At 39.7% G+C, this 25,152-nt stretch overlaps 1 protein-coding gene across 1 annotated transcript in view; it reads right to left on the bottom strand.

The window, feature by feature from the left end:
- The window catches only part of GMDS (GDP-mannose 4,6-dehydratase), a 361,957-nt gene that overhangs the window by 206,638 nt on the left and 130,167 nt on the right, over positions 1-25,152 (bottom strand). Inside the window, exon 7 of the mRNA XM_009326519.1 lies at positions 22,891-23,018. Within this exon, the coding sequence (XP_009324794.1) occupies positions 22,891-23,018 (128 nt within the window). The remainder of the gene's footprint in view (positions 1-22,890; positions 23,019-25,152) is intronic.

Here is a 25,152-nt window from a genome sequence, read left to right as displayed (position 1 = left end):
GAGAAAGGGGAGTCTCCTGGCATCACAGAGACCTCTGAGCAGCATCACTGTCCTCCTCAGCTTCTGGAAGAGGCACGGTGCCTGGAAGGAGGGCAGGAGGGAGGAGCAGGCCATACTTGATACCCCATATCACCTAGCTACTGGAATAAGTCCAAGGCCCCCAAGAAACTTGGAAGTGGTGCAGTCTGTAGCCAGCCTGAAGGTACTGCTGCAAATAGAAAGATGCCGTTGCTCCTTCCTCATGACACAACTGAGAAGAATCTGGGTACAGCCAAGGATCCTGACTGTATATTGAACACTAAGTATTCATAATAATAACTTACATGCTGAAAAATTACATTACATGTTACAAACAGAATATGAACTCAGGCTAAATTCAGTATAAAACTTTACACCTGGGCTCCAACATTGCCTGTCAAAAAATGAGCTGGTTTCCCCCCCCCCCGTTTTCAATGTTAGGTTAAAAATGCAAGAAAACATTCTCTGGTAATGGAAATACCAAGAGACCCCTAATTATAATGACACGAACAGGCAGCACTGTGTAAAATTTCTGAAACACATTTAAAAAGCTAAGTTACTAAATCTAAACAAAGTTAACAGATCTACTGGTATATTTTTCTAATCCCTACATGTTTCATTATTTCACCCATGATAATTTTCATCACTTATTCTCTGTTCTGAAAAGGATTTGTTTTTTTTATAAAACGCATTACAATCGAATGAAATGCACTGACATGTTCCTCTTTTTCCATCTGAGTTACCTTCTTTAAACTGTTGCAAAATTTCTATTTGTAAAAACATTATTACAAGGAAGGGACTCCTCACCACCCACTCAGCTCCCAGAAGCCAAGAGAACAAACTCAAAGATATTGTTTTTCTAATTTTACACTGATACTCTTTGGCCCTAAAAAAATGTTCCAGGTCTAGTGTGCATTTTAAAGGGATTTATAAAGAATTAACTCAAGCAATGCCAAGAGCTAACTTCAAGCTTATATTAATTTTTAAAACATGGCATATAGGACAAGTAATTCACTAACTACTTTTTTCCTCCCTTCCCAACTTTCACGTTTAAAATGCTCTGTCCTTTCTTTAGGACAGAAACGTTCAAGGGCTACGGAATAACCTCATTTCTACAGCTTTTAACACATAACATCCATACTATGGTATTCTGATGTTAGAAATATGAACAATCAACCAAAAGACCTCAGTCAACTTGATCTGAAGCAGGAACGTGATTTGGTTTTTTTCCTTTCTTCCCTCTAGTTAATGATGAATTATTATATTAAAAATACATATTCCAACTTCAAAGAAAAGCTAGGTTGTTATAAAACGCAGGCGTTCGGAATTAACTTTGAAAAGATTTGACCTTTTGCACACAAAAACTAACACCTACATGAATGAAGTACTGTAGTAAGTGATGATATATGATGGATCATTTCAAATGTGTGTATGGAACCATGCACATTTTTTAAGGCAGGGGCAGATGGTGGTTATAGCACATCCAACATTTTCCAATTACCTTGTTTTTTCAAAATATATCAAGCCCATAAAAATATTAGCAGAATCCTTGTACTTTCATAGAAGTAATACTTTTCAAATATAAAAACTTTAAAATATATTTAAGTTCAAATTTAAGTTCAAAAAAGTATCTTCAGACAATCCCCTTCTCCCTCTCTTCCACAGTTTAATAGGTTGCAAAGGAAGAGAAAATTACGAGGTGTTAGACCCAGAGTTTTATCCTAACGTATTAACTAGAAATTCATCCCGCATTCTTAAATAGGAGATAGGAACTAAATACAAAGAGCTGTTCCAGCCTGATCTGCTTTGAAGACAGGACTGGTCAGATGCAGGGTTTTGGTTTTGTCCAAACTCCAACAAAAAGGTAAGTAACTTGAGACTGAAGATAACATGAAATCTTCTACCTGCACGAAGAGATTAAAAGCAAAATGGGCAAAACAAACACAACACTATTAACACTTTTATATAATGAAATGAATATTTCTTCCAATCTTTATCCAGTTAGATAAAACTCTAGGACGAGATTTCAACAAAATGTACGTTGGGCTGACAATGGAGCACAAACATTTTCAAAACAAAAATAAAATAAGAAATATGTTGGAATTGGACCCCAGTGTGAAGGGGAATAAAAGTTCACAAACACAGTTCCCTTCCAAGTTAGGCTGTAAACCAGGAACACATGGAGAGAAGAAAAGGCTGTTTGTATTGTTCCAGGAAACTGGACCAAGGATTATTCCATAATTGCATTAAGCAAATACAGTATAATATCTTACATAGTGAAAAGTTCAGAGATATCATAGGCTAAGTGATTGACTGATCATGATACACTGAAGTCCTGTAAGCCATTAATTCCTTAATTACTACAGTTACAAGCATTTTATACCAATATTGTTGTGCTCTATAGCAAGGAAATGGGGAAATAGTATTCTGAAACATTTTCGCTTTAAGTACAATTTCTTTTTTTATACATTCATTTTCAACTTAAGTTCCCATCATGCCTATGTTGAGGATGCTTGTGAGTTGATGAGTTGTACACAATAAAGTTCTGAACTAAGGATAAAAAACCGTCTTTAAAAACTGTTACTGAACTGACGGAGCTGAGAGTCACACTGTTGTTTCAAGGTGAATATGTTACTACACCAAGCAATTTCCATACTGTAGGCGTTACTTATGCCTTCCAAAAATCACATTATTACTATCCTTACTGACAAGAAAACTCAGGCAATGCCTTTCCGTGGGTATTCAAGTCAACAGGAACTGCTGGGCACAATGTCATCAAGACCCTGAAGAGAGACTGAGGAGAATTTGTTTCTGCTTCCAGCACTGCAAAATACTTCCTTGGTGACTATAACAGAAGACCGAAGTCAGTAATGCATCTCCCAAGAAGTTTGGCCTGTGTATACCCAGGACAAGATCTGCTACCATGCCTTTACACAGACCTAACTGCCTCCAGGCTGCGGGGAAGAGGGGAAGAAGTACTGTACTACTACAATTATGCTGATTTAAGTGAGGCAGATCTCTAGAGTAGATATAGCTTGACCTAAAGCTCCAGTTGCTTTCAGAGACCCACCATGAAGACAAACCTGCTGCACCATACACACAACTTCCTTGGCTGCCTGTCTCACAAAGACACACTGTTCAGGCTAATAAGCTTTCTACCATCCAAAAAGGATACTGAAAAAAGTTCACCTATATGTTAATGGTTCTGTGTCCCCCTTACCCTAGACAGCTATGCAGCCATCATACATTAGCATAATACTATTGTTCTGAATGGGATCCACTGACTTGCATCAGCTGCATACCCAGTTCTCTAAGAAAGGAAGGAAACAAAACTTATTTCCGAGTTTCCAAAAGTGCTAAGGACAAATCACCCAGCATCCCTGACAGCCAGGACATGCTCGTTGTGCTGTGCATCTGCGCCCAGCTTTGGCAGGTTCAGGATTCAGCATTGTTTCCCACACTAGAAAGCTGTCATCTTATCTTCTGTACCACTCGTCTGTCTTTGGTTCTGCAAGTATGAAATAAAGAACATCACTGGCTGGCTACCAAAGGGGTCTCAGCCTTCCCAGCAGGAAGGACGGTGACTGGGATGAGAGGGCCCCCTTTTACAGGGAGGACGAAGATGGGGAAAAGGGGGGATGGCGTCTTAGAAGAATGGACAGGGATGGTAGGGACCACCCAGGAGATAAAGAAAACATGGGTTGAGGGGAAAGTTGGGGAAGCTCCTGAGCATGTACAGTAGCTAATTGTCAAATTTTAACCACTTAGCCTTTTAAATCTTTTTTTTTTTTTTCTTTCCTTTACACACACACAGAGCAAAGGCATAGTTCACGTTCAGAAGTAACAGCTTGCAAAGGCATTTAAAACCAAAGCAGATTTTTAAATTTAGCACAGCCTCTTCAGTGTTTTCTAATCCTGGCTCAAAGGCTGAACTTCGTTAAAATTTGTTGCAAACAAAAATGTTAAGAAGTTCCCAGACTTTGATGGGCTTTGCTAAATTTAAACCCATGGTGAAATTTTTATAGGAAATTACAGACTGAAAACGATATAGCCATAAGGAAAGACCACAGCGGAGCTTCTTGTATGTGTTTCTCTCTTGTAAAGCTCTGCAGTATTGGTGTCACAACACCTAGCTCCCTGTGCAAGCAGTAAGTTTCTCTCCTCCAGTGCTCTCTGGTCCAGGCTTTCCCCCACACAGTAATGCGTTCCCAAACATGACTCTACAGCAGCCCCTGAGAGAAGAGGGGAGCTGGAGCGCCGGGGCCAGGCTGGCTGCCTGAAAGCCACCTATTGTTCCCAGAGGCAAACAGCCCTGCAAGGCACACCGATTCCCTGTCTCCAGAGGGAATGCTTGCATGAGGCTTCTCTCCGCTGCCCAATATTCTGGGGCACAGAAACACTGTAATTTGGTGTTAATTGGGTCAACTCCCTACTTTAATTAAAATGGAACTCCAGACTCTTCCCGTTCTACCTCCAGTTACATTTTATTATTGTTTAGCTAAAACAAAGGTACTCTGGTGGTGGTTCCTTCCCTTCACTGCACAAGTGCTCCACAAGAAGTCTCCTCTTCTCCCTTCTTACACTGAAGGCACACTGTCAGTGCTCGCTCTACCCATGGGTCCAGGGGCTCCATTTCAATCCAGGCTCAGACACCCAAATCTTTGCCTGAGCTGTGCTGTAGGCATACCTTGGCCCCGTCCTGTCCCCTGCTGTCCTGGCTCACTCACTGGTTCTCCTGAATGGTCTCCAGCCCCTTCTGTTGCTCCTGACTGGACCCCTTGGATGGACTCCAGACCTGATTCATCACCTCACCTTGGCTGCAACTGTCCATGGGACCTTGTTACCCACACCCAGCTCTGCCCATCCAGCTCAGATGCTGCAGGACTGTGCCCTGGTTGGTGAAGGCACTGCCTGTGCTGGTGTCACCGTCAGCACACAGCCTGCACCTCCTCATGGTGCAGCCCCACTCCTGCTGCTCCCTGACACTAACAACCACTGCAACATGACAGGGACCTCCTCCTCAGCGCTCCCTGGCATCAGGGAAGCCACCAGTTAAGGGTCCTGGCATGTTTACTCTTTTAGCACCTGTAACTAGTGGCAATAATAGCAGCAATAGCAGTGAGATTCATGAAGGGTCTGCCATCTAAAACAGGTATGGTGAACACATCAAAGACACGTAGCAACATTCACCTGGAAGCATGGAAGAGACCAGAATTAAAAAGGAACTGCTATTGGAAGAAGTAGGGTATGAGAAGGACAGCATAGGTGAAGTCTGATGAAGAAAGTGGAGACCATCTCAAAATCAAGACTGTGTGGAAAACACAAAGGGGCTGCGCCAAAAGACTTGAGATATGAGCAGGGAGCTTGAAGGTGGCTAGAATAATGCTGGGGGCTCCTTTAGAGACGGGATCATGCATGAGGCAACCTAACATAACCTGTCCTTTGGTGAGCTATGGAAGATTGTGTACACAACCAGTGTTGCAAGTTCTCTGAGGCACAATTACTCTGCAGAGGAAAGGTATCAGGATCACTGGGTTTCTCCTTGCTGCACAGGAGGAGGGACTGCTGAAGAGCAAAACCTGTTACTTGCTAGCCATCTGACATATGTGTTACAGCCAGGGCTTGTCATGGTTCTGCTTTGCCAAGGTGGCACAAATGTGCATCTACCATGTGCAACAAAGACAAGCCACAGAGGCAGCAGGACTGTGAAGCCTGCCACTGAATTTCCCTCAAACCCTGGCTTTCATCAGACCTTCTTGGGGCCTTAACAAAGAATTGTTATACTCTTGGCTCACATTTTGCAGAAATAAGACCTTAATCTACCCCTCTTGTCCAGCTCCTTATCTCCCCCTTTTCTGCCTGTGTTGCAAGATGGCACTCATTTATTCTGGACAGAGGAGAGACTAGAAAGGATGTCATGTCTCTGAGAAGATATATAAGTACATGAATACACAAGTCTATACGTACATATGCATAGGAACATCCCATACCTAGGAACATCCAGAGCATCACAACTGACTGCTATATAAGTAGTGACTCACTACACACCTGTCACTACACCAGACTGAAGAGCATAGGGCAGCCCTGTGCTGCTTGGCAGATCTCTCCTGCCATCCCAGAACCACTCGTCCAGGTCTATGAAATTTTAACACTGCATCTCATCGGAACACATATGCATGCTCATTACTTACATGCAACAAATTCAAAGAAACTGAAACCAATTATGACAATAAATTTTGGATAAATCTTATTCAGGCAAATTATTTCATTTCCATATAAACAATCAGATACTATTGTTTTAATTTTATTTGTAAATAATTGTATTTCTATGCCTGCAAAAGAGAGTGAGCGTAGCCATATACCGTGTCCCACTACCGAGCTGCAACACTTTTTCAGTGTCCACCACTTTTTAAAAGGGGTCATTCTATGCACACTGTTCAATTAAATTGCTGTATCTCTGGAACTGAAGTTGGAGTTTTACAAAGGTCATAACACAAGCAGCATGTAATTTAAGTGTATTTTACATATTCACATTCAAATATACTGAATTTAGATACATGCACATTTCCATATCTGTCCCTATCAGAGCCCCAGGAATCTTCGGCTAAACTATTTTAGTCAAGATGACTTTCAGGAATTTAATGTAAAACAGGCACTGAGCAAACTCAGTCGCTGGGCATGTCACATATATATATATTTTGACCATAAAAAGTGCAAAAGTTCACTCACTGTGTTAGTTTTCTCCCACTCCCTATTAATGTTGAACATTTTAACAATTATGTTCTCTGCTGCTGTTAGAAATACACACACGCATGCTTTGTATTTTTTCAGAGGTGCTCTAGCATAGAGCTCGTCTTGTTTTCCGCCAACATAGATGCTATAAAATCATGCTTGATTCAGTTTACTTCTTTCCTCCCCTCCCTTCTTCCCTTTTGCTCAACCTTATCCTCCTCCATGTTCTTGGGTGGGCAGATTCATGGGGAGACTTGGTTTTTAGTATAGCCACCACGAGGCAGTTTGCTACTCTCCTGAAGCACATCTGGGCTTTATATCAGGCCTTTAATTAATCCTCAGTGAAAGCCAAGCTATGACATTTTGACTGGGCAGGCTCCAGTTTTGGACAGGTCTTGATTTATTGCGACTGAGTCTCAACCTACTTTGATTTATTTCAGCTTTGGGGAGGAGGGCAAGCACTGAACAGAAAAAGCACTGTTGGATGCAGAACATGTGATGCACGTAAAGGACCTCCAGAGTACTGTGGCCCAAATGACAAACAGCTCAGACAATTTGCAATAAAAATAAAATAAAAAAAGCCCAAGTGATGAAAAGATTTTGGTGAAAGAAATCACTTAAAGCAACAACAACCACCACTACCAAAAAAAGCAACAACAAATAATAAAAGCCTTAGTGAACTAGGATCAAACTATTTGGCAGAAAGTGCCAACGAAGGAAGCCCATGCCTTATCTCTAAGTAAACAATAAATCCCTGGTCACTCATTAGTGTTAATCATGCCTCTCATCAGCATTCAGCTAAATACAGAGAGGCAGGACCAATGCTTTCCTGATGAGTCGCTTTCAAAGAAAAGGATGTTCTGCTATTGTCTGCCAACTCGCCTTGGGTGGATGTCCTTTTGCAGGTCTCCCTCTCACCCTACCGTGCACAGCATGTGATGTGCCAGCTCTTCTGGACAGTGAGAACAAAGGCGACCAGAACCAAACTGTTCATCTAAATAAAGCAACAAACATCACAATAATAGGAGCCACTGAATAACAAATCAAATCTGCTCAAGGTATAAAGCTTTATTGTTTCTATGGGCAGGCTTACTCTCTTTCTTAGGCCCTTTTCTTGTTCTATTTTAATTCAAATTCTGTTGGACAGATGACTCTGCAAGTTTATTCTGAATATTGCTGTAGCTACTTCCAGTTAATTCCTGTTGTGTATACACGCAAAGAAACTCAATATCTTGAAACTTCTAATGAAAACAAGTAATTTTATTGTTTTCCTTTAAGTGTTTTTGTTAAAAAATCAAATACCCTGATTTCTCCCTCCTTTTTACTTCCTTTTCACCAACTGAAATTCAGTTTTTGTCGTAGTTTCCCCCCCCCCAACTATGGGAACTAGAGGATTTATGGCTCTATCAAAAAAGAAGAAAGAGTGAAGTTCCAGCAACTGAAAAGCAAAAAAATTTTTAGTCTAAACACACTGGCACTTTTTATTTGTTGACACCTATCAGGCTCCAGTGCCTAGTGAACCTCTAGCAGAAAGGATGTTTTTGTTAAACTTGGCACCTGCTGCTATTAAGATTTCAGTAACACCTCAGATGCTACCTCAACAGTCCCCACACAAAGCCTTGGGAGGACAAGTCTTTGCACTCCTGTTATTCCCTGTAACACAAGACAGAAGGACCAGCAACCCATACATGCACGTGCAGGCTTGCTCCCAGGCATCTGTAAGTGTTATAAAGCAGAAGAGGACACAAGTCAGGTATGAAAATATTATGTAGGTCGCCTTTAAAAACATTAAATCCAAATGATTGAAGACATTAGTGAAAAGAACATCTATGTGTTAATTTTTAAGTTTCAGGGTGAAATCTGGAAGAAAGGTCTACTGTACTTGGTTGATCAGATGCCTGTGTAAGTTAAGGCCACAGTCCAGCTGTGCGCTTTGTCACCAAGCAGGTAAGCAGTAGAATCATAGAATCATTAAGGTTGGAAGAGACCTCTAAGATCATCAAGTCCAACTGTCAACCCAACACCACCATGCCCACTAAACCATGTCCCTAAGCGCCTCATCTACACGTCTTTTAAATACTTCCAGGGATGGTGACTCAACCACTTCCCTGGGCAGCCTCTTCCAATGTTTAACCACTCTTTCAGTAAAGAAATTTTTCCTCACGTCCAATCTAAACCTCCCCTGGCGCAACTTGAGGCCATTTCCTCTCGTCCTATCGCTTGTTACTTGGGAGAAGAGACCAACACCCACCTCGCTACAACCTCCTTTCAGGTAGTTGTAGAGAGCAATGAGGTCTCCCCTCAGCCTCCTTTTCTCCAGGCTAAACAACCCCAGTTCCCTCAGCCGCTCCTCATAAGACTTGTTCTCCAGACCCTTCACCAGCTTCGTTGCCCTTCTCTGGACACACTCCAGCACCTCAATGTCTTTCTTGTAGTGAGGGGCCCAAAACTGAACACAGTATTTGAGGTGCGGCCTCACCAGTGCCCAGTACAGGGGCACAATCACTTCCCTACTCCTACTGGCCACACTATTTCTGAAACAGGATTCAAATGACCATCTAGCTTAAGATGACTTGCGTCTTCTGCTAATTGAGAAGCAACTGCATGGGTGTTCTCAGTCTAATCTCTGTCACATTGACTAGTTTTATAATCTGTAAAAAAGATGCTTTTATTTTAGCAGTGGTAGGCTGGTAGACCTATTTGTGCTGGTAGGCTACACAGGGAACCTGTGTTTGTTGTCTTGTCCCCTGACTGGGTGGGTAGCCTGAGCTGGCTCTCTGCTCAATACAAAATTACTAATTCTGCAGAAATGCAGAATATTCATATGCCAGTAAATGGGATCCTACAGAGCCAGTTCCTTTTAGTTTCAGGAGTACAGGTCAAATTAGTGTTAAGGACAATTCTCAAGTCAAACTGTTCTACTGAACACATGCTTCCCTCATCTCTCTTCACTCTGTAAGAAAACAAATTGTCAACATCTAATGTAAATGCTTGCTATTTTCTATGCATTTTTTTGTTTTGTGTCCCACCCAGGTTGGAGAATTTCAGGCTCCTTTCACTGGCAGAATCAAGCACAGTGGCAGCTCACTTTGGCCCAAGAGCAGGTGATGAGAACACAGCACTCCCCTATCAACTAGGGTCTTAATCCGCATCTCGTATCACCCCCATGTCCCCCCATATGAGAATGCAGCATATCACCATCAGCTGTGCTCCTCCTGAGTATAAATTTGCTTTTCTCTGCCAGACAGTGCTCCTTCTAGCTGCTGCAGAGCTGGTTCTGGGTGGGATTCCAGATGCTAGCTTTCATCCCGAGCCTGAACACCACCATTTTGTTCTTGTTTACAGGCAGTTTTATTTTCTAGCTTTTATCTGCCTTCATGAAATATAAAAGTTTGTGTGATTTTTCTTTCCAAGAAAGTGTAATAACACTGTAAGCTCCAGCAGTACTTTCTAATACCAACACAGCCGGAATTTGCAGTCACAAGTTAGTAGGCTGTTTCAGTGAAAGAGACTTTATATGAACCAGCATCCCAGTGAAAACCCCTATCTAGGCAAAAAGGATCACTTTAAGATACTACTACTAAAACTATCAGCTTGCTTAGAAGTCAACTGTTTTAGAAGCAACTCCAGAACATAAACAACTATTCAAGACATTGTTAAGATAGTGTTTTCAGAATTTGGATTTTTTTTCCCCTACCTTGAAATATTTATGACACATTGTATTTAAATGATCAGACTGCTACAAATGAGTGCAACTAAATGCCTATCATCAGCATGCAATTTCATTACACAATTTGTTTACAAACCTCATATGAATAAATTTAACCAAGGGAACTGAGGCTTCTTTTTCTTTACTGCATAGCGTATTTTAAACGTAAATGTCAAATGTGTACGATTCTGCTATTATTTAACACTATTTTCTGTAATCACTCCAAAATGAGTGTGGTAACAATGATGATTAATTTACTTTCGTTTTGGGTGGACTTTTTACTCAAACTTGTTCTTTTGCCAGCTACACTTTTACATATGTGCCTGTCGGTTTTACACTGCCCTTCTTTAAATGTGACCTTATGAAAATCAGCAACAAAAAAGCCTTCTTTGAGGAAAGTCTAATTTACTTAATTACAAGGGGTGGGCAGTTGTGCACCAATTTCATCATTCTGTCATACTTGAGGCTAAAAACTGGCACAGAGTGGGCCAGGTGAAAACTCTTTATTACGCTTCCTGTTTATATTGGTAATGCATTAAACAGAATTTTAACGTCTCCTGAGGTCACTTTTAGAGACAAATTGTGGCTGTCCCTATCACAGGTGTACTGAGTAACTCTGTGCAGGCACAGAGCTTCTTTCTCTTCTGCCGGCCTCCGCCTCCTCATGCATAAATGTAAGATGCAATGGATGAAGTCAAGTCCCACCGACGTCAATAATCATATTATTAGAACAAGATTTCACTCCAAACCAATTGCTGCAGTTAGTTTACAGCATGCTCGGTCCTCAGGCTTGCCAGAAGGGCAGGGCGGGAACGCACAGCCCTACAGTCCTGTTGGGGCTTGTGCACTTCATGCATGTGCTCTCACCCTTTATTTTTATCTGGATCAAATAGATCATTTTCTGAAATGTTTTCTTCTTTTCACTGATATTTGTAAGACTCCATTAAAATGCTGTACATTATACGAAGTGTTACATTAAGTGTGCTCAGACCATAAGAACTCACACAAACCTCCAACCAACACCAGTTCTAAATTGTTACTCACCTGCTCTTGAATTACTTTAAGAAGGAAAAAAAAAAAGATTCTCCTAGAGATGAGGCACTAGATAGTATAGTAAGCCTGGAAAAGCTCCTTGGAAGGCAAGCTCCTTCGTGCTCCACCTTGGCATTCCCAGAAAGCAGAGCACAGATGGGCCCTGCTCCACAGCAGGATCCTCCTTGCAAACCAGCATCATTTCTACTACCAGTACTACCGATTCAGAGAGCCACATTCCAGCAGTGTATGCCATGATTATGGCACAGGAGTCACTGGAAAAGGTTTATGAGGTATTATGGATTGAAATAAAACGTCAGATAAACATATACATGAAACATGCACAACTAGGAGCAGTGGTGATTCCCTGGCTGCAGCCTGAATACGGCACTCAAAATACAACCTCCTCTCGGCACGGGGGTTCGAGAGCAAGGCTGCTGACAACCGGGAGATGATGGTAGTAAGAGGCATGGTGCCCAGCAGCAGCCAAGTGCCTCTCGGGCTTTCCCTTGTTGGGAGACAGACCTATCATGTCTTGGTCTGTTTTGTAGCCTACAGACCATCCTATCTCATGCATCCTGACACCTTTCCAATAACCCGAGATCTGCTTGTAATCTGGGAGATGAACAGTTTTAAACCAGCAGTATTTTTAATATATATCTACCTTGGATATCAATAATAATGCTGGCAATAAAATGAAAAGGGTATACTTAAAATATTTTTCCCTTGTCAATTATTTCCCCTTTAAAATGAATATGATATATTAAAAACCTGATGCTTGTTGAATTTAAAACACCTCAGAGGAAGAGAGAAATTCCCATGAGATAGGGGAAAGTAGGGTTTGTCTGGAAATAAATGCAGCATAATAAATTAATGGTGACGGGGAAAATATGCCTGTATTGCATAAGGAAAAAATACTGCATTAGCAACACAAAGCGTTACTTTTTCTTGTAAAATAAGGCACAGTGCAGCAAGATTGTATGATTTGTACCAACTTTTCATTATGTCAAAAGCAACATGTGTGCCTGGTATTATAGCATCAGGGTTGCCTTGATAAACTGTTACCGTGTAGAGTAACATCTCACTTGATAGAGGTTAAGGCAGAAATAGGAGTTAATGCTCTCCTAACGCAATTTACTGCTCCTTAAAGAAATCTGTAAAGTGCACTTGGAAGAAAGAAAACCTCTTTTGATATTAAAAAAAAAAAATCAAACCCATTTGCAGATCAAGAAATAATAATGCACAACTTGCACTAGAAATATCAGCTTCTAAAAAGTAAAAAGCTTGTCATTAAGAGCAAAGTTAGAGAGCAAGCACATTTTCATAACGGTGCCTGCTCTTTTAATAGAAGAACAACATGAATGTAACTAACATTGGTGCAACGAGAAGTCGGCTCAACACCCAACACTCCTATGGACCCAGCAGTTCAGGCAATGGCTCACAGCAGGGGATCCTAGCTGGAGGTCACAAGTTCTTGGAGGTTTCAAATGGTTGAGTTTGCCCTGTTTTTCCTATGCTATTGAACAAGAGAGACTAGGCTAGGCAAAATGTGCCTAGACTGCATTCAACTCTACAAAAAACCCCTAATAATTTGACAAGCAACATTTCATATGAATAGTTAGGGATCCCTTAATTTTGCTTCCTCAAATCCAATACCAGAGATCCTTTGATCCCACTGCACAACAGAAAATGTAGAAAGCAGATACATGGGCCTACTCACTTAAGAAACACCACCAAAATCCTTATTTCACTAGAAGCAATGAAATGGCCACCAAGGTTGCTAGCACCAGGAGTTGCCCTGTGCATCAGCAGGGCAGGCGCGGAAGGACAGCTGCTGGGCTCCCCTGCACCAGCTGGGCTTGACCTGCACGAAGGAGGAAGCGCTGGGAGGGTTTGAGGGAACCGCCAGCTGTTTTGCACAGCCCTTACGTAAGCTGCAGGCACCAGATGATGTCAGGGATCCACTGTTTACTTCATTCTCCCATGGCTTCAGGCAAATCCATCCCCGCCACACTGCTGAGCTGACTGGGGACGGGGGATAAGAAAACACCAACTTTGCTCACGTACCTTGCTCCTCATACTCCTGAGGAAACAAACAATTGCTCTTGTTGCAGAAATCACATGGATTTTGAGAAGAAGAGAGAGGGGACTCAAGCACATGACAGCAATAAGCTTTCTTCACATACTTAACCTGGTAACCAAGTCAACCGTCTCAAGGGGAAGCTTAATGTTGGCCAAAGAAGCCCAACTGGAAAGTTCAGCTGCTCTATCTTTGGACCATTAATGTTGGTTGTTAGGTCAAGGCTTCATCCAAAACCACCTACAGCTAAAATTCAAGCATTTCTACTAAAACTAAAAGTGGCATATTAAGTGCACCCTGTGGGTTTGGGGAATGTTTCCCACTCAAACAAACAAAAAAATCATATTTTTTTTCCATACCCAGATCAGGAAAGAACAGTCACCCTGCTGATAACCAGTCTTCTTAATAATACACAGAATATTAACAGCTAGAGTACAATAAAAGTAAGCCCTGACATTTTAATTTATCCTCTGAAATATTTCTTCTTTCAGTGGAATGACCTGAAATTGTTGGAGGGCTAAAAACTTTGGTTCTGGGAATGCACTGCCCATGATGTTTTACTGGCTTCATTTCAAATGAAAACAATTATTGTATAGTGAGGATGTTACCACACAGACATAACACCATTAACAATTTTTGACTTCCAGTGTAAATTGAACCATTATGGGGTTTTAAAAATGTCCTCATTAAATTTTAATGATCTGTTTTAAGAGATTTTTTTCCCCCCTTATTAAAATTAAAACCAACTATGCTATACAGCTTTCTCAGAATGTGGTGCATTAAGATTCAAACAGATCTGTAAATCACAGATTAGTTAATAAAGAGAAGCTATCTGGGTTATTACAGGTGGGGCTGGTAGCAGTACCTGTTATTAATGTTGCCTAACATCTACCAATAAAAGATGCTGCTTCCTGTTCTTTAAAGTGTTGCCAAATACCATCTGACTGAATTAAAAATTTCTGAGTTCAAAGGTAGACACACCTGGTTGGTTTGTCAGGGTTTTTTTCTTTTTTTTTTTTCCCCATTCATGATAGGGAAAAGAGCAAAGAAAGGAAGGAAAAATGTCAATTGAAGTGATTCAGCTGATTAAAGAATACATTTGTATTAACTCCCCCATAAACCTCAGTAATTTTTTTCTATGAACTCAGGGTTTCCTTGTTGTACAGTAAGTATTTGAAATTTTGCATGCAGGGGGCTAGAGAAAGTTTATGAGAACATTTCCACCAAATTTGCCCCGAACTTGCCCATTCATAAACTTTGTGTGGACTAAAATGGAAAAAAAAATTTTAAAAAAATCATGGTTTACATACACTCAAGAGAGACTTGTGAGACCTTTGCTGTTAGATTTTGTGAAGATTCACTTTACGGTGGACACGCTCCGTCCCGTGATGGGGCAGTGGTTTCCCACCAGGCGCAGCTGCAGCCTCGAGCAGTCTGTCTGATGTACTCACTCCCTGGGTCCAGGCAATCCCATCTCCCTTGTGAGTTTCATCTCTTTCCCACAGTCTCGTCTGCAGTTGCCCCAAGTTAAAACCGCGACAAGACTGACTGGAAGGTGGAACAGACCTTTTTTTAAAAAGTCTGGTTTGTTTTCACCCCGGTGTTATATTGCCACCTGCTAATGAGTAAACATTGTCCTGCAATGATGGTACATATACCACGTTATATAGTCTCTCTGCTGGCATCCGTATGTTTTCTTCCAATCCTGTCACAAGTATAAGTATAGCTCCTAAACACGGACCCTGTCATAATTTTACTTGTTTTTTCCACACAGTGCCAGCTCCTAAACACGGACCCTGTCATAATTTTACTTGTTTTTTCCACGCAGTGCCAGACAGAGCAGAACACTAAAATCATAGGAACACAGCATGCATTTAAAGTTACTTCTGAAAAGTGCCTTAATTTGGTATTCTACAAGAAGTACATGCTGCAAAAGCAGAATTTGTCAGGACGACTCTTGTAGTTGTGTTATTTGAAGAGATACTGCATTCAAGCTACAATGGCATAATAGGTCAGTCTCAGAAATATGACAACAATACATAATTTATCAATCTGGAAACCTTATACTTGAAAGAAGCCTTAGTCTAACCTCTCCATCACTCCAATTGAATTGTAAGACCACCGCTGTAACAAGACCACTTAGAAAACCACCGGGGTGGCCTTGATAATAATACACATATCATTGTGGAGGCACAGGAAACTAAACCAGATGGTTTTGCTGGGGAAAGCACTTCTTTGGCTTTGTAAAGCCTAAAAACACTAATAGGTCAAACACAAAAGTGGTGAAAAAGAAAGCTAAAGGAAAATTTATGTAAATAAGAAAAAAATCTTTTTACAATTATATTCCCCTCACATAAAAAATGGCTGCAAGAAAATAAAAAGGGGGAAATGGTGCTGTAGTTCTGAAATAGATCAGGATAGTTTTATGAAAGGAAAAGGTCTAACAGCAACACTTACAGGAGGCACTGCTGCTAGAAATCAATACCATACGATGTGCATTAGACAGAACACCTACATCTTGTAATTAAAACCCTTTTCTTTCCTAATTTTTATGTTTTAAATATGGAGACCATTCATGTCTATTGTAATAAACTACTTACTTTCTTGTTGAATCTCTTATTAGCAATCATATCAAACTTAAACAGAAAATAGCACATATGTGCACCTATTAAAATACATGAAATTGAAAATAATTTCCACAAAATCATCCACACTCAAACAGAAACATACATACATTCACACATATATACAGGTGGCATGTGTGTGTGCACGCACACATGTACAAAGCATGTTTGAATTTTCTCACTTGTGCTGTAGTTATTTAGAATCACATTATTTACAGACTTCATTTCAAAAACCATGAAGGCCTTGGTTTTGTTTTGTTTTTCTTTAACGCAGACATCATCTACATGAGTAAAATTAAGATGATAGTGTGTTACTCTGCTGGGAATCGCAACTATTTCTAATAGTCAAGAAGTCCAATCTAAACTACATGCACTGAAAGAAATGTATTATAAGCTCTTTTATTGTGCAGCCTTATTTACCAAAATGTAAGCTTTTACTTGGCATTGAAAAGGAAAACTTTTACTATCACAGTTGTTCTAAAACGTGTTCTCTCTTCATAAGGGAAGGTTTGACCATATTTTCAAAATCTGAAAGAAGATGTTTGAGAATTATACTTACATTTTGCTGGCATCAAATCATGCTTTAACTAAAAGAAAACATCATTATTTAAATATCAATTTTTTCTCTGCTTGCATGGGACAATGCAGAAGAAATGTACACTGAGGAGAGCTTCACTATATGCTTATCATTTGTGACAGTTCATTTTGGTACTGCTCAGAAACAGCCTTGGAGAAAATGTTCAAAGTCTTCAGTCCGACTCCCAAGTTCTTAACTAAAACCAGAGAGTTAAAAGAGTGGTTTCTGAAGCCAGAAGTCAGGTGGGACCACAAGTGCCTTACTGAGTCCAGGGAGCCTGATGGAGCCTGCCTGGACAGCAATAAAGAGAGAAATGACAATGGGGTCTCACTGGATCCTGTTTTGATTCTGCATGAGACACATGCTGGGGAAATGCCCGTTTTGTGGCCAGTGATGCCATCTACCACCTCATATCAAGACTTGAACTCTGTTGTAGGGTTGGAACATTTCAGTTGAGGTGCAACGTGTGCAAATAAGTTACTAAAACAATCGCATCATGAGTTGACTCTGGCAATCCACTTATCTATGTCTTTTCCCTATAGACTCAACCAGAGGGAAGACAACCTTCTTTACTTCTTCTTGGAGCTGCTGTTCCAGCACTCTCGTTGTGTCATGAAGAAGTGGCTCTATTGCAAATGCCAGTGCCTGTGGGTCAGTGCTCGGTGAACTTCACAAAGCGATTTGGCATCTTTCATTTGAGACCAGTTATCTGCACTGTGGCCACTTACATTGGCTGTACTGTATCCTGAGAACTAGATCATTATTTGCGTGGATGATTGAACATACTACCATGGTCAAATGTGACCTCCTTTATCCTGGACACATCATACCTCCACACGTCCAAAGTATTTACATGAGGAAATCAAAGAATATTCTGCTATCTGTAAGTGCTTACTTCCTTTGGGAAGATGTTGCTTTCCCAAAAAGCATTTCAGCATGAGGCTTAGTTCTACATCTTATAAAAAGGACAACGGATTTTTAAACTATTAGAAAGAAACTAAGGTGGAATAGTCATTGTCTCTGATACATGTGCTTCTAGAAAAGATACTGCTTCAGCAAATACCTATGAAGAGTTTTATGAATGTTCAGTAGTTGTTCCAACTACTGATAGTAGTCTATCAAATTTTTCTCCTAAAGGTTCATGCAAGCCCTGCTGCTCTCACAATTACTTCACCTAGATGGCAGCAATAAGATAATCAGTTCAGTGGATCATCACATTAATCAGAGCAGATTAGATATAATTTTAAGATCAATTTGGCTTAATAGAGCCATTAATTATCCCAGCTCAAGCAAGCTGATGGAAAGAAAAAGTTCTCATTTTCTTGGAATGAAATGTGGAAATACACAAAATACACTTGAGTACCTGGATGGCTCAAAAATCTTTACCCTCATACTCAAAGAAGTCCAGCATTGACGGTTTAAAATTATTTCCTAACTTCTATTAGAACTTATTAACTTTGAGCATAAAACCTAAGCAGTAAGAAGAGAAAAACATTTTTCACTTCAGTCCATAACAAAAGGGTAATCCTCATTTAAAAGCATGCCTTTAAGTTCATGAGCCAATCTCATAGCTATATGAGGTACTGATAGTTACACAGACAGATATAAATGACTTTCCTTTTATAACCAGCAATCTTCAACAAAGCAAGACTCTCACAAGCAAGTATTCCGCTGGGCTGATGAAAGGATGTCTCAGAAAAAAACTTTGAGTCTCATCAGACTAAGGTAAAACGTATCTCAAAAGATGACACGTCCTCAACACTCCAAGAAAACAACAAAACAGAACTAGAAATGCCTCGGCCAACAGTCTCACTGGCTGAATCCTTTTCTTATGCACAAGAGTAAAGTAATATTTAAAATAATTCTGTCTGGCAAGAGTTTTTATATTGAAACGTACACACAAACATATAAGAAAGGGTTTCCCACAACAGAAATAGTAGCAGCCGTCTCCAATGGTCAGTCTTTACCTATTAGAATGGTGAATAGAAGAATCATGAATAAAACACCAGGTCATGCTGACTGGAGATTTAAAACACAGAAGGCATCACTACAGATTAGATTTTATTATCTCAATTTCAACATGTGCAAAATGGTTTAAGAGAATAAAAATGACTGTGCATTTTCTTGTGCATTTTAATCACGAAGTACGAATCAGCACCAGTACCAATTAAAAAAAAAAAGATGGAAAGTCTCTCTTCAAACAGTTTCTTAATGTGCTTGGTTGGACTGTACAATAACTTACTATTTCACTTATTTATAAACTGTTCTTTTTAGCTTTGTTTTTTTTACATTATTTAAATATAAATTAATAGAAGCTGATTGCCATACATTTAGAACATCAAATAGTCCCTGATTTCACCATGAATTTAGGCACATGCTTAATTTTAAGCATTTAGCTAGACCTGTAATTAATTGAATTGGAGCCAAATATGACCCAGTCATGAGTCCTCTGTAATTATTGCTTGAAATACTGCTGCATTTCTATTGAAGGCAAAAGAAAATATTTCTGATCTGTACGAATACTTAAAGACTATTGAAACTGTTACCTTTGACTTGTTTTTTTACTTTTGCAAGATATATATCGATAGGTTTTTCCACAGCATTCATCAGTGCAGTATTTCTGTTCTCTGGACAACACTGAGGTGTGGGCAGTGCAACTGCAGAAGACAACCTGAGCATCAGTGGGTGATAAAGAAGAAACTGAAGGAAAGGAAGAAAAAGCCTCAGCCATTGAACTCTAATACGAACTTGCTCTTTTCCCAGAGCCACTTTCCAACATGACTCTGTTCTATCTGTTGGCTTTCCCTTTACATCTTTACAAATAAATGTGTCTATTACATCCCCAAGAACAACACATTAAGGTTTCAGTTGCAGGTATACCTTCACTACTTCATTTACAGTATTTAGCACGTAGGAAATTAAAAAAACCAACCAACTAGTGATGGATCGATGGGCATTTTTTTAATGGCCCAAGGTAAATGGTTCTGAGAATCTATATTTATTTCAAATAAGACTCTGGGGTGAGTGTCTGAGGAAATTTATATGATGCCTTGTGTTTTATAAATGGCATAGAAATGAGTCAGACTGTTAAGGCTTGCTATTGTACTAATATTTGAAAATACCTAGCAGATGGTTTACTAGAACTTTCTGCAACAAATAAAAGGTATGTTACCCTCACAAAACAAAATAGCACACAGAAGATTCATATACCAATAGCGCTGATATTTTGTTTTTCTTCTTCCAGCTCAGTGGCATTGATCATCATCTCTAATACCATCCCATGAGACTTATGCTGGATCAGAGTAGAGTAAAAATGGGGAAAGGGGGAGTAAGAGGCAGCAGCAATTTCTGCAAAAATGTTAAGAGTTACTAATATAATTTTAGGATAATACCAATAATCCCCCCCCCCAACTTTTCGATGCCTACTTATTTCTATTTTGTTCTCTTCAAACACTGAATGGAAACCTTTCTTTCTAGTGAGTTAGACTTCCCGGTTTTCATTCACCAGCACGATGCCGCTGTACCTGATTTTCAGTTCCTGCAGGTGGCAGTTCAAGTCCCGTCTCAAAAACCTAATCAAACACTTATTCCAACTATTCTCCCCTGATATAAGCCTATGTTTAAACATCAAACTTCTGAATCATGTGCTACTAAAGCTGACCTCAACCCACAGCTAGCACTGAGCACGCTGGCAGCCCGTCCCTTGGTGGGGACCTACATGCTTAAGTGCAGGCACACGCTTTCATGCCTTACTGCATACAGAAGTGTTTGCCCAAAATCACAGTGGCAGTCGGATGAACGCATGTGATCAAAGCTCAAGAGTCCTGACTTCTGCTTGTGCTTTGTAACCACCAGATGTTCTCCACTCCAATACATAACAGGATACGATCTCTCCACAAAGTCAATGGGAGTTTGGTCATCAACTTCCATGAGACCAGGAATTGACCCATAATGTTTTATAAAACAACAAAAAGGAATGTATTTATGGTTTTATTATTATCCCTAATAAGGAAATAAGGAGAAAGAAAACACAGTACATGGTCTAGTCTATACGCACATGTGTTACTTGTATTAATATCGATGGGATTTAAAAGTACATATGGAGAGGATAAGATATATCCCTATGTGTTCAGCCATATGCTTAAGGAAGCTCCCCAAATGCTTGTAAATACTATCATGCTCTCTAACATACTATGTATTTATTTGAACAATGTTAAATCTCTAAGCCCTACTTTCCAGTCCATTAAAGCCTCAAATAATTGTTTATTTCCAGTTTAAAGTTACTCTCTTTTTTAGCCATTAGAAGGCTGCCTGTAACCACATTTCCACAATATTCAGGGAATTAGAGAATTGATAATAACTCTCCCATTATCTGAAGGGGTGCCTCTCTGGGAAGAGAAATACTCAAAATGAACTATATTTTAGTGAGGAATTCTTTCCAGAAGATTTTGGGAGAGGCCCAAAACGTGTAGCTGAAAGGTCTGGAACGCTACTTACACAACAAACATGTGTTCGTGCTGTAGACCTTGGACAACTACGTTCCTTCTGGAGGCCAAAGGCCTTGGAAACTAGTCATTCTTCTGGATAGACTTGTTCTCATTTCCTTTCTGTTTTTAAAGGTTTGAACACAGGACAAGGGTCTGACCCACTAGGCACAAGAGGGTTATTCTGGATTTCCCTTATGGAAGAAGACATCAGAATTCATCCCACGATTTATGATCTGGTACAAGTTGTCTTGGAATGAGATAGCCGAAGAATTTATGGAATATCCAACGCCTGTTAGCAAATTATGCTCACTATGTTCATGCAACTGATCATTTTATTTGGCTTATCTTTTACTTCCTTTCAGTTGAGACTTGGTAACTGACTTTATGAACACTCTTGACTACAGTTTTATCCATTAAAAAGATGATTAGGATGGTTTACTGGATTAACTGCTTCAACTAATGTTGTAGCCACAAATATAAAACAATAGTCATGGAGGCAATCATGACATTCATGGTGCCCTTACCACCTTACATGCAAGTGCAGTGCAGAACCAAAAGCCAACTTTATTTATAGAGGCTGCCAAAAATCACCTTCTTCGCTTACTTGATGTAACCCTTTTGATGCCAAGGTGATATGGCTGTTTACTTTTTAAAATATCATCCAGAACAAAAGACTATATTGTGGTTTTACGATTTTGTTTTCTTGCTGTTTCTTTTTGACCGTAAACAGGATTTGAGAGCTCACCTTTTATTTTACCTTTTAAATCTCAACTTACAATAAAAATCCCCAATCAGACTTCTTCCTACTGAAATACTTCTTACCTTGTAATATAGAAAAACAAAACAAACAGTCATCATCTTTTTAGACTACATCAATGAATGGTGAAGCCAAATCCGGTTTCCCAGCAAGGAATTATTAAAAGACAGAAATAGCCCAATGACCACAGGAAATCTTTAAGCACCAAAATGGGGACAAAAGTCTCCTGGGGAAAAGACAATATTTCCTACATGGTCATTCACGTCTCCTTGTAATACAATACAGGGGTATTGTTTGTTTGTCTGCTTAAGTAGATGCACAGAATAAAATTAGAAACAAATCCTGACTACGAAAACATTTCAAACCCTAGATGCAGGCACATGCGTTGCAATGCCTGCCATCACAACTGCGTTGTGATGCTTCTTTCTAATGTATAGCCAGCTAGACCTTTGATCATTAATATATACATCATTCTTGCGTCATTATAATAAAGGACACCAACCTCCGGCAGGATCTTTGACTTCAGGTCATACTGCATCTTGCTGCAATCTTAATATGGGTCATAAAATTTGTCAAAACAATAGGAGAAATACTCTAAAATAGATCCACTTTATAATCAGCCCCCTCCCCCAAGGAATTCAGTCAAGGAATGTAAACCCAAAGATTTATTTTTCTGTTCAGGTCATGCCTGGGGTAGACTGCTGTGTTACTAAATTCCCTAGTCTGAAATCAAGAGAAAGACAAAGTTAACAGGCCTCAATAGGCAAAAACATCTTGAGATAGCCCTCCGTGGACCATGACCTGAAGTTACAGCAATAAGCATTATCCCCGCCACGAAGACGATTCAGAAGAAGGCACGTGGCCCACAGCTTACCTCAATGTAGTCCCTGGCATGGCCCCAGTCTCTCTTAGCATCCAGATTGCCCAGGCTGAAACAATCCAGCTGTCCGAGGTGAATCTTTGCTACCGATCGGCTAATTTTTCGAGTAACAAAGTTAGCCCCTGGAATAGAAATAAAAGGTAGTATCAGCATAGTCACAGTGGCAGATAACTGGCCACAAGAAACACCTCGTATAGCTCAGCACATGGTAGTTTTAGTCCATTCACTCCCCTCACACCACCCTAGACCCATGCCATTTTTATCGTTTGAGTAGGCTAAGAAGCTTCCAGCGCAAGTGTCACATTAGCTGCACTTTCACAGCAAACATCTTTCTTTGTGGGACTTCTTAAGCATTCCTAATTTGCTGCCTTGGTATTCAGTCCAGGCATAAAGCCAAAGAAAATCATTTGGAATGTCAGTTCTTAAACACAAAATGCAAAAGGTTACATAAAGGAGACAGACATCTTAGACCACCCTCAAGTTTTTTGTTGCTGTTTCTTTTGTCTTTTTTTGATTTTTTTTTTTTTAAGGAATGCATATATCTGAATAAATTAGTTTATTAATAAAAAAAAAAAGGTGACTATCCGAATAGTACATATTCCCCAAAGGACTGTAATGGTTAAATGCGTTCTATTTTTCTAGTTATTTGGGATTCTTTGTCCCCCATGTTCAGTGAAATCATGAAATTGTGATTTCAACTTTATCAGATGAAGGCTGTACATTATTTTATGATATTCCCGTATTTTGTTTACTGTATTGTTTTGGAAAACTTGTGTACCCATTTCTGCTCCCTGTAGAGTTGCTTTAAATAATACTTGTTTCTAGTTATTTTCACATCTTGATTTTTAGATTATGATGGCTGTGTTTCTAAAATGTGGTCAACAGTCTCCTCAAAAGCAGAGGGATTTGAATTTAGACCAGGAGTTCAGGCTAAACAAGCCCAATGGCGTTTGCACACTAATGGGCCACAAAAATTAAAATTACATGCCTTTTTAATAGCTAAAAAAAAATAATAAATGATTGAGTGGTGACAGATGATACCTCATCCAAATGGAAAGCAGGAAAGTTAGTGAAAATGACTGCACTTGTAAAATGCTCTTAGCAAATTTCAAAAGTCCTAAGTAGTGCAGCTTGTACATTCAATGCATATATGTAGGTTTTTTCATTATGGAACTCTGCTCTTGAGATATGCATCTCTAATATTTTCTGTTTCCTGTCAAACAAACGATAGACTGCTGCAAAATTATTAAATAATGTGAAATGACTTTTCCAGACTACTAATTTTTCCTGTAAAGTCAAGAGCACTACAGCACCTTTTTGTGTCATTTGGCTCTGTCAAAAGTAAAAAAAAAAGAGCACACCTGTAAGAACCATGTGGAATGAAGCAATTAAATAATTCAGACCTTACCACGGGAATAAGATAGAACGTTAATTTTCTGTCAACTGCTGAACTAATTGGAATTCCAGTTATTAGCCGTTTAGAATATATCAGTTTGTGCTTGTTTTTTAAAGGATGAAAATCATATAATTTCCATATTCCCTGAAAAAGTGTTTATATATAAAGGAAGCTTACAAAATAGTGTGAGTTGCAAAATTTCAGAAATAAAATATACTGGGGAGTCTTTTCTATAGCAATGTTCCTCAAAAATTGGACAAATGAGTCAACTTCAGGATGAAAGCCCAAGCCCTTCTCCCAGACAGCACCCTGCATACTCAACAGGAGAAATATGATTATCCCAAAGATAAACCAGCACAAACCAAAGGACCAACACTGCGACTCTGCTATTGCAACTTCTGAAAGCAAAGTACCGTCGTTCCCCTGTTCCTGGCTGGACAGGCTTGCACCAAGAGTGGAGTTCTGGCTTAATAGAAACCAGTGACAGAGTCTCTTTAGCTTAGTCAGACTGCAACTTCTCCAAAGATTGTTTCAATTTTTTTATGTTACCAAAGTGCTTTGAGATCTTCACACAGATTATTACTAATTAATTGAAAATAGATTCAAACTATTACACAAACTTATTAGGATTAGCTCTGAAACTTCCTAACCTTCTGCACTGAAATAATTTCAATTAGCATTATTATTCAGTAAATAACAGTTGAAGGAGAAGCTTTCTTTCTAGGATAAAGTATATGGCTTTAGGGTCCAGACTGCAACTGAGTAATAAGCAAAACTGGCTGCTTTCAACGCTACATTCCCATTTGCAGTAAAAGCAGTGAGAGTTCTAGTCATCATCTGCATTAAAGCAGGTTTTACTG

Source organism: Pygoscelis adeliae, unplaced genomic scaffold (genome assembly GCF_000699105.1).
Source record: "Pygoscelis adeliae isolate BGI_AS28 unplaced genomic scaffold, ASM69910v1 Scaffold186, whole genome shotgun sequence".
Taxonomy (NCBI): Eukaryota; Metazoa; Chordata; class Aves; order Sphenisciformes; family Spheniscidae; genus Pygoscelis; species Pygoscelis adeliae.
The sequence above is the reverse complement of the archived record's forward strand: the minus strand, read 5'-3'. Positions and strand labels throughout refer to the sequence as shown.